At 40.7% G+C, this 16,455-nt stretch overlaps 1 protein-coding gene across 1 annotated transcript in view; it reads left to right on the top strand.

The window, feature by feature from the left end:
• Positions 1 to 16,455, top strand: part of zfpm1 (zinc finger protein, FOG family member 1) — a gene marked incomplete at both ends in the record, with an annotated part of 91,273 nt that overhangs the window by 55,970 nt on the left and 18,848 nt on the right. The window contains one exon of the mRNA XM_080027721.1: positions 14,939 to 15,072. Within this exon, the coding sequence (XP_079883847.1) occupies positions 14,939 to 15,072 (134 nt within the window). The remainder of the gene's footprint in view (positions 1 to 14,938; positions 15,073 to 16,455) is intronic.

Genomic DNA, 16,455 nt, shown 5'->3' with positions numbered 1-16,455 from the left:
GGGTTTTATGTACAGTACTATTTATTTGCAAAAGCGTATGCAGCCAGGCAGAAATGTAATACTACTTGATTAGTTTTTTTTATATTAGTTCGTTTTTTGGCTATACTAGCAGAGTGGCTCCATAGCTAGTCTAAATGAAAGATCTAAAAAATTGTCAGATGGATTTCTGCTTCATCGTCAGGTCATTTTGAATTTATCCAATACTCTGGTTCATGACCAAAAACGTTCATTGTCTTAACGCTTTTATACTTTTTTGTAAGCCATAGACCACAGTGTTAGCCTTGGTTGAAGGTCACCTATTTAGCTAAATGTACTTTCAGCATTTTTATTGGTCCACCGTGTGTCTAGAAAAAGAACCCTCTCTCTTTTTCTCCACCTCCACCGTTCAAAAACCCCCAGTCTGATAGTGATTTATCTGATGTCATACGGGGAGAAGCCACACCCCCTTATTACCAACCTGAACCCCTGCATCTAACTGGCAGTTAAGAGTCAAACCTGCAGTTAGATACATAGGCTTACAGTTTAGCCAGATTATCTAAACCACTTCACCTGGAGGTATAAATCACAAGTGCAATTTCTGTTAGTCTCTCACATGAACAGGAAAACCGTGTGTGCCCACAACGGCAGCAAATATGGCAGGTCATAGCGGAAACAGGAAGACAGTTTGGGTAATAATCCTGCTTCCTCTTTCAAACATAGGGCTAAGTATACTTTCTAATGGACTAGTTTATTCAGAGTGCTGTCCCAATGCGTCTTAAGGCAAAACTGTGTTGTGTACATGTTCCCAATGGCTCTTACCGTCAGAGGGGCAGGACACAGCTACTATAATATAAAGTAACTATGAACGGGAATAATGAAATGAAATCTGGACATCAGGCTGCTGGCCAAAAGTACAAAGTTAATAGGCGAATCACGGTGAAATGGATTAGTTTTTATATTTAATCCTCATAGTTACATTCGAGCTGTGATCTCCTTTAGAGCATGGCATGGGCTGACCCACTTCCATTCCATCCATGTCTCTCACACACCTAGACATACTGTATTCTCCTCCCTATCTCCAGCCAGCAGACTCCCATGTCTGTCAGGAGGAGAGGGTGTCCCTGCGAGCACCCTGTCATCTCCACCTGTCAATCAAAAGTCTTTTTGGGATGACGATTGGCTGTCATGTGTCCAGAGGGCTTGTCTTGTCATACCTCAGAGTAACAGTCTGACTGCAGTTTGAAAATAAACTTAGTGGAAGCTTGTTTTTTTTCACACAGGGCAGGAAAAGTTCTGCATTTGGTCATGAACGCAGGTTAGAAAAACATCTTCTAATACATTTGCTGCCAACCATATAATGCCCATTGTAAAGTTTGCTACATGCACAACAAGGTCAATTCATTCCAGTGTTTGGTCGCCCACAGTCCAGCTAAAATGCAACCAAGTTCCCTCTTTGATTTTATTTTTCTAGAAACTGTTTTCATGGTGTAATGTAAATGCCTCTGTCTGAAACGCTCCATTTTTCGGGGATCAGGGTGTGTGGCTTCTCACAGGGGCAGGTAGTGCTAAGTTAGGTTGTGGTAAGGGGGGGGCGGGGGGGCATGGCCTTATGAAATCATAAGGGGAGAGAAATCTGACCAGGTTTTTTGAACACAGGTTTTCAGAAAGGTGGAGATAAAGATGGAAGGTTGTTTTTTTCTCATACTTGGGGAGTTTCTAATCACACTGAGGAGCCATATACAATGTTGTTGCATTTTGGTTAATAGGTGACCTCTAGAATAACATGTATGTAAGATAATGTGTGTACGGTTAATAGTAACTACTGTGTACGTGGGAGTAGAAGCTCACAAGGAGCACTTGAAGCCTGCAATGCCCTCTGCCTCCCTCACCCGCTCTTGATCTCCACCACATATTCCGACTGACATACACACACACACACACACACACACACACACACACACACACACTCACTCTTCTCTCCTCTACCCATCTCCTCTCTCCAGCCTGTCTGTGATGTGTCACTCCCCCTCTCCATCCCTGATGATTGATAGGCGCGAGGCCCTAATCTAAAGGAACATTTCTCCATGCTGTCCGCTCGCTGCTATCAGCCCAGCAGGCTCCCATGCACCCAGTGTGTGAGCCTCATGGCTGGCCTGGCGCTGGCGCTGGCTGGCTGGCTGGTGGCAGGGTCTTTTTACATTGGTATACGCTGATTACCCAGCCACTATCAAGATGCCTGGCCTCTACTGCTGCCACAGCAACACATCCTGCATACCCTCCTGCACTTGAGACGCTTTTGTGTTTAACTTGTCAGGGTGCGCCATTGCCTACACTCTTTCCACAAACATTTACCATAATAGTTCAATTGCGCTACTGCAATATATTGAAAATGCAGCTGCTAAAGTAACTTCTATGCTGGGTTTGGATAATTGTGGAAAATTGCAGCGGTGAGCAGCATTCATCCAGAGGAAGCTACGGTAGTAAACTGGCAATGTCCTGTAATGCTGCAGTGGTATGCATGTGTTCCCCTGTTCATGCTAGCCCACTCTGCCACGCTGTGCGGAAAATCCTAATGTGGCTGTTCTTATGAATATTCTAAACATAAAATATGTTATTATTAATTAGGCTATGAGAAATGTTGATATAAGGGTAATAAGCATTCTCATGGATGTGTGCTTTTTACATCATCTTCAAAAAATGAAGCATTCAATTTAAGTTTGGAATTTTCAAACCCCACTTTGTCCTATTTGAGCTCTCAACATTAGAAATTGCTTTACTTTTGCTTTACACAGTTTTAATCTCATTCCAAGCACTGACCCTAAACTGAGGGCCAACAAGATGTCATGTTGGAGTCTTTTTAACATTTTTCCATCCTTGTTAGGATGCTAGCACTGTGTAAGAAAAGGAGTCGAGGCACATGAAAAAACCCTCAATACTCACGGCTCAATTTCCCCATCCTCCTAATATCTCTTTCTTATCATGTTCTGTCTCTTTCTCTCTATGTCCTCTGCAGTATCTCTCACTCACCAGTTTCCTTCCTTTAATAGACAACAATCACTTGTTTTCCCAAGTCATAAGGGAGTTTGTGTGTGTGTGTGTGTGTGTGTGTGTGTATATGGCAGCAACAGAAAAAAGACACTCTTTGCTAATGTTGGCTATAATAAAATCAACTGTTAATAGCATACTTTATAATACGTCATATGGTTTTAATTTTGTGAACTGTAACTGAGAGAAAATTCTTCTCAGTTTCCTTGACGAAGCTTCTTTTCCCCTATAACAGTCCCGTTAAGAAGATGTTTTAGCCAACAGTGTTTGTGTTCTCTTCCTAGATACGCACACACACACACACAGTCAGAATAAAGAGATCTCTGTATTTTACAGCCCTTCTCATGTTCTTTCCGTTTGTTCCCTCCACTCTGGGCTTTTCTTCTAGCTTTTGTCTGCTTTAATTGGTGAACCTCCCAATGACCCCGAGTGTGTCGAGCAACTCTATCACTCTTTAACTTTCCCCTGTCTCCTTCTACCAGCTCTGCGCCGCTGTCGTTATACCGGCCTGATTGAAATGTCCTCTTCTTTTTTTTTTTCTTTCTTTTTTTTTTTTTTCTTTGCGGGAGCCAGAAGGAGTTGTTAAAGCAGACTCAAATTAATGATTGAATTAATTATCGGAGTCACATACCGTACAATTAATTTTGTGGCTTTGCCTTCAGTCTTTTTTCCCTCTCGCCGCCTGTGCGTAGAGAATGTCAAGAAACATTTTCTAATTAATTTATGTGTGATTATCAGGGATGGTTTCTAGAAGGTCTCCACTTTCAATTTGTGACAAGCGAGGGAAGAAAAGGGGGAAGGCTGGGAGAGATGGATGTGGGAGTGTGAATGAGGCGAGCGGCTGTGCACGTGAAAGTACGTGCCCTCTCACACACACACTCTCACACACACACACACACACACACACACACACACATACACTCAGTAAGGTGCACTTACAGTTTCCTTTTTTTCTTTGACACAGTTTCAGGTTAGAATTCTCTCTCTCCTCCAGTCCTGACTCCCCCTGTCAGTTTTGTTTTGCTTTGAAACTAAATATTGTGAATATTCCAATGAAACTAAATAGGGAAACACATAAGGAATTTTGTTCTCAACATTGGAAGATAACGGCTCGATAGTAAAACTTAAGCAAGAACAGAGATCTTTTTCAAAGTAAAAGATTCTGCCGACAGCACACCAACCCTTACCCAGAGATAAAGCCTTGCTAGCGGCCCTTGAATAGTATGACCGTCTGTCAATTTGTACCGAGAAAAGATCTTAGGGTCGAGGTTCAATTAGAACCAACCAAAGTGGGCATTTGCTCAAATTTGTTCAACAATTTTAATTCTGGTATGGTGATTTTTAGTGGCTTTATCACAACAGTAGAGGAACAGTAGGCCAATCAGAGCTTTGCCAATGAGCAGAATGGGGACGTCCTCTTCAAGCTTAACAACACCACTTGCTAGCCATGGTGTTAGCTCATTAATATTACATCGGGGTATCCTCTTGGTAGCCTGTCAAGACCAACCTTATTACACGTGAGCTTTCCCCAATCTCCGTGGGGAGGAGCCCAGCCCTGTCTGTTAGTGGAAGGCAGTCCCCGATTGGTTCATGTAGTCGTCAATCTAGATTCCAGTCAGACCGGACCCTGTCTGCTTCCATCCGTTAGTGGAAGACAGCACCTGATTGATTTGAAGTCGTTGAAGTCAACTACATCGATGTATAAGCTGGTGAGATATGGCTGGTCTCACAAGGCTAGATTGCCGACTACATGAAGTCATGAACCAATCAGAAGCTGCCTTCCACTATAAGGGTTGAATCTTAGGTCACAGGCCCTGATTGGCCCAGTAATGTTTTGACTGGGCTTCACCCCATGGAGATTGGAGAACTTTCAGAATTATCTGCTGGAAACAAATGTGAAGCTCAAATAGATCAGGCTGGACATACCAGGATTTCCTCTTGGAACATTGCTCAACCAATTTCATGATTTTCTGCACAATATATAAAATCATGAGTATTTGTGTATGAATTTTCATGCAAACCTTTTGACCTGTTGGTGGCACTCGACATCTTCATGTGCTAAACATATTCATGTCACTGTGTGCTAATGGTATGATAATGAATAGTAGAGGTAGATGTTAGTAGTTTTGGCTTGTATGGTCAGGCCTACCAACAGGATTATGACCTGGAACAAACCATAGAATACACATTTAGAACCACAGAAGGGTGACATCATTTTAAATTAGTATTTTGGGTGCACATGGTTTCCCTCTATCTGTCTTGTGACTGGACTCTTGCTCACACGCATACACAAGCACATTTTATTTATTTTATCAAGTAAAACTCCCCAGCGGCAGTAAGGTGATTGAACTCTAAAATGAAGTTTTGGTATGTGAATGTCGGTAACTTTGCATTGGTGTTAATGTTCAGTCAGGAGGAGGAGGTGGGGGGGGGGGCTCATCTCATCAGCAGTAGCCTGTCACTTGCTCTGTTTTCACCCTCTTCGTCCTCTGAACAGAAGGGAAAAAAATGCTTTTAGTTTTTACTCCCCCCCCACTTTATCTTTCTTCGCATATTTGTGAATTTGCATGTTTGCTTCTTGCTCTTTTCTGGCGGTGTATGTATTTTGTAGATAAAAGTTCAGCAGTGCAGTTAAGAGAAATTAGTTGGGTAAACAGTGGTAAATGTCAATGATAAAGTTCTGTTGAAGCTCATCTGATTAGCGGGGCTACGCAGGTGTCTTATCTTGCCTGTGCAACAGAGGGTAAAATGGAAATGATTGCGTGGTCCTGAGCAGTAGATGCCTATCCCCACAAATGTCTATCTGAGCGTCTGAGCCGAGCCCGCTGGACTCCAGGGACCCAGGGGTGCTGCATGGAAGAGCATGGAGCCAGAGACAGAGAGAGAGAGAGAGAGAGAGAGAAGAGAAAAGGAGGCGCTATTAGGTCTAACTAGTTGCTAGATTGGGCCTTATATCAGCCAGCATTATAAATGTCAGGAGTGGTCATTAATGTGTAAAGCTGAGCAGCATTCATAGATGCACATTTGAGACTTTTTGGAGCTTTACCAAAATAAAATAAAAACCAAAGTTATAAATTCAGTCGTTTATATATATTTAAAAATGCTTCTTAGAGAGCAGGATGTGCTAATTAAAGCTGGGGTACATGATTTCTGATTGGTCAAAGTTAACACGAGCTGACATTTTGACCAATCAGAGCGAGGCTCCGATTCTCTGTTCTTATTGGCTGTTGGGACTGTCCATTCACTTTGGCACGACTTTGTTGGTAGAGCGTGTCAGGGAGGGACCATAGGGGAGGAACTTTGAATCTCTATCCCAACTGCCATTTTCTCCCCAAATCCTCCACCCCAGCTTTAAGCCAATCTTTTGCAAATGAAAAGTCTTCTCATTCTTTTCAAAGCGTTGTGGATACCTAACTCTCAATAATAAAAGTGGAAAATCACAAATATTCAATATATTTATTTTTCAGCTATGAATCAAATAACTTACTGTGACATTTTCAACTCACTCTTTTTTTTAACTGAGCCCTGCCCATTTCAATTCAATTAAAAATATAGATATCTAGTGTAAAACTACTAAGACTGTTTAACTAGTAGAAGATAGTGTGTTCATGAAGGATCCCATTTCTCCCATCAACTGATAAAATACGTTATTTTTTATCTTTATGATTCCAGATTGGAATTTGAGGTAAAGAAATGGTATACTCATGTATGACTCATATTATATTGAAGCAATTGAGACTGCAAGCAAAAAAACTGTCTGTAGTTGTATACTCTTCCCCGTCCATAAGAAGAAAGCCTGACTGATATAATAGCCTTTGACATTGTGTGTAAATAGAACACAGAAACCCATCTCTTCTCACACAAGTGAAGTATTTGTCCTGTGTTTCCCATGAGGCCTAGGGAGAGAATAGGAATGGGAGGCGTTGGGATTTGTCATTCAGCAGAGGTTAAACCCCACCTATTAGTGCGGGGTCGGAGTAGCACGCAGATAAAGATTTCCTGTTGTGCGGTGTCAAAAAATCAATAGCTCCGCCGCGATGTGCTCATTTGATATCAACAATAGTCTTTTTTAAAAATCAATTAGGCCGGATAGAGGAGAACATCCGTGTTGGGTTACACCTTTCTTTTTTCTCCCTTTTATTTTTCATTGATATCCAATAAGGCAGGCCGTTCTCCGAGGCTGCTCTCTCCTATTGGATGACCAGCTAGATGCCTTTATGCACGGTTATTCTTACGTGACATCTTGAACACTGAGTTCAGTTGACCTAAACACTGTTAGACTTTGGTTGGATAAAGAACAAGCAAGGAAATCTGCAGAATACATCTGTAGGCAACTATTACCGACTTATAGTTTGTGGATGTGGTCCATGGGGAAAATCAGCTGTGTTCAATCCAAAAATAAAGTTGTATTGTGAAGATGATGAATAAATAGAAATGACCTTACACATTAATAACTGTGGCCTATGGTCAGTTCATAGACAACATTAACTGAACATTAAATCAGGGACACCGCTTGACAATTCGATTTGGGGATATTTATTTTAATCTTTTCAACTCTAATTTTTATTGAACAGTTGTATCTGTTTTATTCTATTATATATATTTTTATTGTATTTAATTTCAATCAGGTACTACTATGTTTCTATAGGCTTTTTTATAATATCATTTTGTTATACTTTATATTGGCTTATGTAAAGCACTGCATTACTTTGTTCTTTTGATCATTTCAAGATTTGTATTTGTATTTGATTTCTCTCACAGCCCTTGCAGTATAATGCTCCAATGCAGTGTGTAATAGCATGACAATATGATGTGAATGACTGTAAAGACAGGAAATGAAAGTGGACCCAAGCTACTCCCATGTGGGCCTCCAAATACTGTAATAGATCAATCTTTTTTGTCATTGTGTAATATAATAACTGTGTCCCTTCGGAAACTTTTTTTTAAACGATCAATAGCTACTTTTGGCAAACAATTGTTTTCCAAAACAATGAGGAAACTGATTACAATGTGTCCTAATAGGAACTGTCAGCTCTATAACAAGCCCACAGCTGGAGCTAGGACAATCATCTTTTCCCTCCTGTTAGGGTTAGGCTTAGTCTTCCAAAAGTTGAAGACAGTTTCCACCAAGTAAGCATTTATTAAATAAATGACATATCAGTTAAGATCGCTGCTTAACTTCAGGTTTAATTAATTTCCCTTTCATGTTGATATGCCTATAATTGGAGATGTATCATGTAAGAACACAACAATTACTACAAATGTAGTCCCTCATGTTTTATGAATAGGGCTTCCAGTCAAGTAGACATGTTAAATCATTATTTTCGTTGGTCAAATAATTTCTTAGACATTTCATAAGGATTGCTGATGACTTTACAATAATGGTACTGTTATGTCTGTGAAATGACCATTTAAAAGAAAAAAAATTAATTTCACCTTGTAACCCAATTTTATTACTTGATTATTTATTATTGATATTTGATAGGTTTTAAGCTGTTTCCCTTTGGAACATGAAAGATGAATTCTTCACTAAGCTCTGATGCCGTGTTACATTATCTGAACTTTACACACTTGAGCATGTCCAACCAATGACTTCATCTAAGCATCTATAAATGTTATAAGCGTTCCATCATTCACAAATGAGCCAGCATTAAATCAGGGAATTTGGTATCTTATTTATAATCTTATTGTTTAAGTTTATATTTTATATTGATAAAATACTTATTAGCAAAATAATTTTTCAATTATTGACACAAGCTATACATCTTTTTTATTTTATTCCAGTAGTAGAGCTCATTCATCAAACAACAGAAATCTGCCATGGAACCGAAAATTCTGTAACATCATCACCACTATCCTGTTTTTTTAACGGCTGTGTGCCACATTCAGTTCTGCACAAGGCTGCCCCGCCTCACACACACACACACACACACACACACACACACACACACACACACTCATCAGTTAATTGCGTTAGTCATTTCATTAATGACGGACTGATTGTTTTATTGTGTTGGCTCGTCAAAGAGGCCTGGATGCCCCAGTGGCTGCTGAAGCGTCCATATTGATAAGCCTGTGTGTGTGTGTGTGTGTGTGTGTGTGTGTGTGTGTGTGTGTGTGTGTGTGTGTGTGTGTGTGTGTGTGTGTGTGTGTGTGTGTGTGTGTGTGTGTGTGTGTGTGTGTGTGTGTGTGTGTGTGTGTGTGTGTGTGTGTGTGTGTGTGTGTGTGTGTGTGTGTGTGTGTGTGTGTGTGTGTGTGTGTGTGTGTGTGTGTGTGTGTGTGTGTGTGTGTGTGTGTGTGTGTGTGTGTGTGTGTGTGTGTGTGTGTGTGTGGCTGTCATGTGTCAACGAGTCATCTTGTGGACCTGTGTGTGTATGTGTGAAAAAGAGAGAGAGATTGTAAGTTGGTGTGTGTGTCAGAGCTAAATGAGTGAGGCCGTGTGGATACTGTGGAGCTGGTTGATATTGATAACAAGCCCATCCAGCCTTGTGTTTTTTGGGAATGGGTCATCAAGCACTGACAGAAAGGATAATGTGTGTGTGTGTGTGTGTTGGGGGGAGAGAGAATTTGTTTGAACCATGATGGGGGTAGTATCATACAGTGCAGTGTTGGTAGCAGCCATATTGATAAGGAGCACTGGGTTATTATGTAGGCCTGTGGTGGGCAGGAAGGGTAATTAACAGGAATTAGAATTGTTGGAGGCCTCATGTTACCCTAGTGAACATAGCTAACCTACTGGGATTAGCAAGCGCCACTCATTAGTGGAGGTGCACAGATAGCACTTTCTCTCTATATGAAAAGGCAACATTTTATCAAACAGACTCTATAACAACTACTTTATCTACATTCATGTACGCTGCCTATTATCAACCAGTTACACTCCATCATTTGCATTTAATTACATATATGTACACTTTCTTATGTGTTAATCAAATGATCAGTAATACTAGTTTTAATATACAGTGCTGTGAAAAAGTATTTGCCCCCTTCCTGATTTCTTTTATTTTTTTATATTTGTCACACTTAAATGTTTCAGATCCTCAAACAAATTTTTATTTTAATCAAAGATAACCCGAGTAAATATCACATGCAGTTTTTAAATGATGATTTCATTTATTAAGTGTAAAAATCTATTCAACCGTACCTTGCCCTGTGTGAAAAAGTAATTGCCCCCCTTTAATAAATCAATCAATTGACCACATATTTTGGAATGTTGAGTGCAATTTAGTGACTACACCCAGGCCTGATTACTGCCAGACCTGTAGAATCTAGAAATCACTTAAATAGAACCTGTCTGACACAGTGAAGTTGACTAAAATATCTCAAAAAGCAGCACATGATGCCACTATCAAAAGAAATTCAAGAACAGATGAGAAACAAAGTCATTGTTATCTATAAGTCTAGAAAGGATTACAAAGCCATTCTAAGGCTTTGGGACTCCAGCGAACCACAGTGAGAGCCATAATTTACGAATGGAGAAAACTTGGAACAGTGGTGAACCTTCCCAGGAGTGACCGGCCTTCCAAAATACCTCCAAGAGCTCATCGACGACTCATCCAGGAGCTAAGAAAAGAACCCAGACGAACATCTAAAGAACTGCAGGCCTCACTTGCCTCAGTTAAGATCAGTGTTCATGATTCCACCATAAGAAAGACACTTGGCAAAAATGGGATCCATGAGAGAGTGCCAAGGAGAAAGCTTCTGCTGACCAAAAAGAACACAAAGGCTTTTCTCACATTTGTCAAACAACATCTTGATGGTCCCAAAACCTTTGGATAAATATTCTATGGACTGACGAGTCAAAAGTGGAACTTTTTGGAAGGCCTGGTTCCTGTTAAATCTGGTGTGAAACTAACACAGCGTTCCACCATAAGAACATCATACCAACAGTCAAACATGGTGGTGGTGGTGGTGGTGGTGGTGCGATGGTCTGGGGCTGCTTTGCTGCTTCAGGACCTGGATAGCTTGCCATAATTGATGGAACTATGAATTCTGCTCTCTACCAGAACATCATGAAGGAGAATGTCCGGCCATCAGTTCATCACCTCAAGCTCAAGAGAACTTGGGTGATGCAGCAGGACAATGATCCCAAACACACCAGCAAGTCCACTTCTGAATGGCTCAGAAAGAACTAAATAAAATGTATGGAGTGGCTTAGTCAAAGTCTGGAGTTAAAACCGATTGAGATGCTGTGGCGTGACCTCAAACAGGCAGTTCATGCTTGAAAACCCTCCAAAATGGCCGAATTAAAACAATTCTGCAAAGAAGATAGGGACAACATTTCACCAGAGCGATGTAGAAGACTCATTGCCAGTGATCACAAACATTTGGTTGCAGTTGTTGCGGCCAAGGGTGGCACAACCAGTTATTAAGTTTAGGGGGCAAATACTTTTTCACATGGGTGTAATAGGTTCTGGTTAACTATTTACATTCAATAAAAAGAATGAAAATTGTTCACAAAAGCTGTATTCTGATTTCAATAGAGTTGCCTTTGTCTTAAATTATAAATGTTTTGATGATCTGAAACAAATAAGTGTGACAAACAAGCAAAAACAGAAGAATTTAGGAAGGGGGCAAATACTTTTTCACAGCACTGTATGTTAACAATAACTTACTAGTATAAAAGCTTGATTATGTCACTTAAAAAAATAAAACCCAGCCGTGATTCTATATAGGCAGTTATGCACAGCGGGGCTTTGAGCTAAAGTGTGAAGCATGCTTACAAGCTCACAAATGACATTGTTAACACACTTAGGAGGTAGATATTTATCATGTCCACCATCTCAGCTTAGTGTGTTAGCATGCGTGTTAAGATTTGCTAATAAGCAATAAATACGTAGTGCCACTGTGGATGACGGCAATGTTTTAATGCAAAGTATAGGAAAACCTATTTCTATTTAACTCCGAGATCTTATCTGCTATTATCTTGGTTTGTCATTTGTTTTTGTACATGTTTTTCATTGGAGATGTTTTTTTTAAAAGATTGCCTTAGCGGCAAAGCTAGAATTCAGAAAAAAATCTTGAAATATTGCAAAAGAATGTTTTAGCACACAGATTTAAATTGAATAGAATTTGGCTTCAAGATACCATGCTCTGAAGCATACAGAGACCAAAAGATAACGAACGTTAAGCATAGGGATGTTCATACACACTGTCAACAGTTGGATTAAAAGAGTTATTTAAGACTATTGTGAATCAATCTCCTCTTAGATATTTTCAGGTTTAGTCAGTTGATGGAAGCACACCGAGTTACATTTTATCTCACCTACATTTTTAGAAATGAATTATTTTTAACTTTAATCAAGGGGTCGGCTTCTCCTGCAGTAGTGTTAGGCCCGTCTACATGGAGTGCACCTCAGAAGACTGACCTCGACCTTGGTTGTGTTTGATTTCCCTAAAGCTCTGCCTATAACATGATAGGATAACAGGATAACGCATGTTCAGCCCTTAATACCCGACAAACTAATGTTTGTGTGGGCGCTTGTTTATGAGTTAATATTTGTGTTGGCTCACTGAGGTCAAATCCTCGCAAGCATTTCACAATGAGGGGTCAATTGAGCTGGTCAGGCTGATAAGAGTCCCATGTGGTCAGGGATCGGCCAATGACAAGCCGGCAGACTGGACATTGATGGAGTGTGGAGATAAGGAAGGGTCATAGTGGCCACAGTAAGGCCTCATAGGAAAAGATAGGAGATTGGATATACTGGCCGGACACTAACACTGTGGACTTCAGACTGTGCAGCCAGCGGGGGTAAGACTGTCTGAGGGAGGCGTGCTTGGGTTGGCACTAGACCCGGGACTGAAATCTGATGCTGACCAAACTTAAACCTGGAAAATGTGTTTGTTCAACAGATTGTGACAAATACAATGTGAAAGGGGACAAGACCCCAACAACCTGAGTATATTCTCTTCTATTTTTTTCATTTGGCTTATTCTAACAAAGAAATGCAATGAGGTTTTAAAAAAAAAAAAAAAAAAAAAAGAAGATATTTGTGAAATTGAGACCTCCACCAAAAAAACCTGAGTCATTCAATGAAAAATTCAGCCCAACCTGACCCGAGCAAAAGCAGGTCAGGTCAGCTCCTGTTGCGTCTGTGTCATTGGCTCATGTGCACCGGGGCCAGAGACTGATAGAGTAGGCCTGGTTACAGTGTGGCTTATGTACCATGACTGCTTATAGTCGGTTGGATCAGTGTCGAACCTAACAGATCACATCAGCTCAACTGGTTCCCTTAATGTTTCATCACTGTGTAATTCATTATACTGTGCATAGTGTCACCGCAACCTTGAGCGGTGTTAACACAAATGCACCACATCCTGTATGATTTTTTTCTAAATGAAAGTATCTATGTCAGATTAATAATGGTAATATGAAGATGGTGACGCAAAAGAAAACTTTGATCTAGCACCGTTCATAAACACAGGATGTTTCACCTGTCTGACGTAAATCGTTCCTGTGAATTCGTACCAGTGCATTTATACAAACTATATTGAAATAGCATTGTTTTCACTTATGGTCTGTTACAAGTTCATTAATGATCATCGAAGGAAAAATGAGATGGTTTCATAAACATTTACAAGTTCCTCGTGGGTGGTTTAATAAAATGTCTACTTCTCACCACCCTGCGTCCCTCCTACTTTCTTCCCTCAAACCATGCTCTTTCCTGCTTTCCCTCCCCCCTCCATCCCTCCCTCCCTCTCCAATGCCCCCCCCCCCCCCCTTTCCCCCCACCGGCTGTGGGAAAGCCATTTTATCAGCGTCTGTCCGTTGTTCTCTGGTGGGGATAGATACAGAGAAGATAGATGAGTGTTTTGACATGGAGAGTGTTAGACAAACACTCTTATCAGGACCGCCACTTTAGACCGACCCCCCGAAACAGTCGCCTGAACCATGGACCAGATGGGGAGAGGGGGGGGGGGGCAGATTTTGTATGTGTTCTGTAACAGAGGTGGACGGCAATAATGATGAGGGTTTTTTTTCCACAAGAAGCAGCATGAATTAGTCACCATTGTCATCCAGTCCCTCTTTTAGAGTTCCCACCGCAACGTTCCACCAGGGATTCTCAAATTTGATCATTTATCCGTGGGGACGTGCGGACAAACTAAACTTGAGACTGATGCTGCTATGCCTGCACTCTGAGCCATCTTTACCTTTTCAACTAGATGGATCAGTCCTCTCCATGCCTCCCCATATACTGGCTCTATGTGTGCTGCAGCTCCCTCACACCACAGCCACCACTGCTGTCCTGCATACTGTTATCACTTTGACCCAGCAAGGACAGAAGGCTTGATTCAAACTCCCCCTGCTGTTGAGCTTCTGACAGTTGTTGATTCTTCTTGCATGGTCTGAGCTGCCTCAAGGGTTCAGGACGAGTTCAGATTGCCACATTGTATCAGCCAATAATGTAATAACAGTTGATAACATAATAAATTGCCAATAGCTCATCATTTTACAGTTTTTTTTATTGTAATTGAAGCCCATAATATAGTAACTTACATGCCAGTAATACAATTTCAATAAGTCTCATAAAAGTGTGGAGTGTGATACTTTATATTCGATTAATAAAACTAAAATAAAGTGTCATAAGTATATAATTACATGTTTGACTACAACAAATAATGTAATAATTTATTAAATAAATATTGTATGCAAGATTAATGTTAAGCTTTCATTATGTGTGTGTGTGCTTCTGTGTGCTTTTGTGTTACGAGTTTTGTTTTGTTGTTTGTTTAGCTGATGTGTTATTTTAATGTTTTCCCTTTTGATATGTTAAGAAATATGTTATTAAATTGTTGTTATTATACTGTTGTAAGGACCCCCTGGAAAACGAGATGGGTTCATCTCAAGGGGTTATTCTTGTTAGATAATTGAACAATGATGGTAACCTCTGTTCTCTTCTCTTGTCCCCTCCAGAGGAGCTGGAGTTGAGTGAAGAAGGTGGAGACAGCCGAGTGCTGGCTAGTAGGGACCTCCATCCAGACACAACATGGGGCCCATACCCAGGCATGGTCCAATCAGAGGACAGCACAGGTGATCAGGAGACTGAGGTAAGAGCTCTAATGCCAACAGTGCCCAGTTACCACTGGCATCTTTTCTCTGTCTCTCTCTCTCTCTCTCTCTCTCTCTCTCTCTCACTCTCTCTCTCTCTCTCTCTCTCTCTCTCTCTCTCTCTCTCTCAGGTATAGAGACAGGGTTATTGTATCGGTTTATTCTGTTCTATGCTAAAGAATGTAATACAGGGGCTTTTAATTTGAAAATATATACGGTATTGGGGGGTAACAGCAGTGTATCCTAAACATGAACAAGTACATGTTGTAGGTAGTGTCATGATTTACAATCATATATTTAAAGTCATTGTGGTGGTTGGTCCACTCCAATTCATTTACAGTAGTTTGGTGACACAATTCATCTCAAGTCCATAAAAATCAAAGGATGTTTACAGATTTGTTTTAAGTTGCAGAAAATGAGTGAGTAAAATGTTGCCATTGACATTCTCTGGCTCCAGCCTTTGAAAATGTGCTTAATTATTAATGAGTGTTTTCACATAAGACACCTTAAGCCATTTAATAGACTCCATTCAATATGATTGATCAAAAAAAGGTAGAATAATTGATAATGAAAATAGTTGATAGTTGTATTATTGACTGTTCCATTTTATTATAGAATGAATTCTAACTTCTTTGTCTTTTCATTGTGTTGGTTAATTAGACGGGAATTATTATTAAGGGTTAATCAGTTCATCGTAATTTGCAGAAATAGCTATTAAATGGAGCCCTGAACTAAGACTAAGACAAAGCAGCACAACTAACTGGAGGAATTTCCAAAATGAAATGGTCAAAGGTCACAGGGCAGATGTTCGGTTAACAAAGATAGACGATGAATAAACACGTTATCGTGTGTGTGTGTGTGTGTGTGTGTGTGTGTGTGTGTGTGTGTGTGTGTGTGTGTGTGTGTGTGTGTGTGTGTGTGTGTGTGTGTGTGTGTGTGTGTGTGTGTGTGTGTGTGTGTGTGTGTGTGCGTGCGCCTGATTGTGTGTTGGGAGCAGTGTGTGGGACCGGATGGAGCCCTATCAGAGGCTGGGTTTTGTGCATCATGTGCAAGTCCATCTAATCATATGATACTGATGCTGGGAGAGGCTTCCTGGCATGGAGCACAGAACTCGGACAAACGCTCAGACCCACCACGCACATGCACGGCCATTCACACACACACACACACACACACACACACTCACACACACACACACTAACTCCTACCTCATTTTTGCCAGTTATTCATCTTGCTATAGGCCTACCTGGATTTATAGATTTATTGATGAATTATTGGTTTGTTTGACTCCAGGTGCCAAGTCCATACACTGTTAAATTAAAGGAGACCATTAAACTGGACGACTGTCTGTATCCCAGTATGTAAGCATGGGAGGGGATTTA

This window comes from Ammodytes marinus (genome assembly GCF_949987685.1).
Source record: "Ammodytes marinus genome assembly, chromosome: 5".
Lineage (NCBI taxonomy): Eukaryota > Metazoa > Chordata > Actinopteri > Uranoscopiformes > Ammodytidae > Ammodytes > Ammodytes marinus.
Note: the sequence above shows the minus strand (reverse complement) of the source record. Positions and strands in the feature narration are given on the sequence as shown.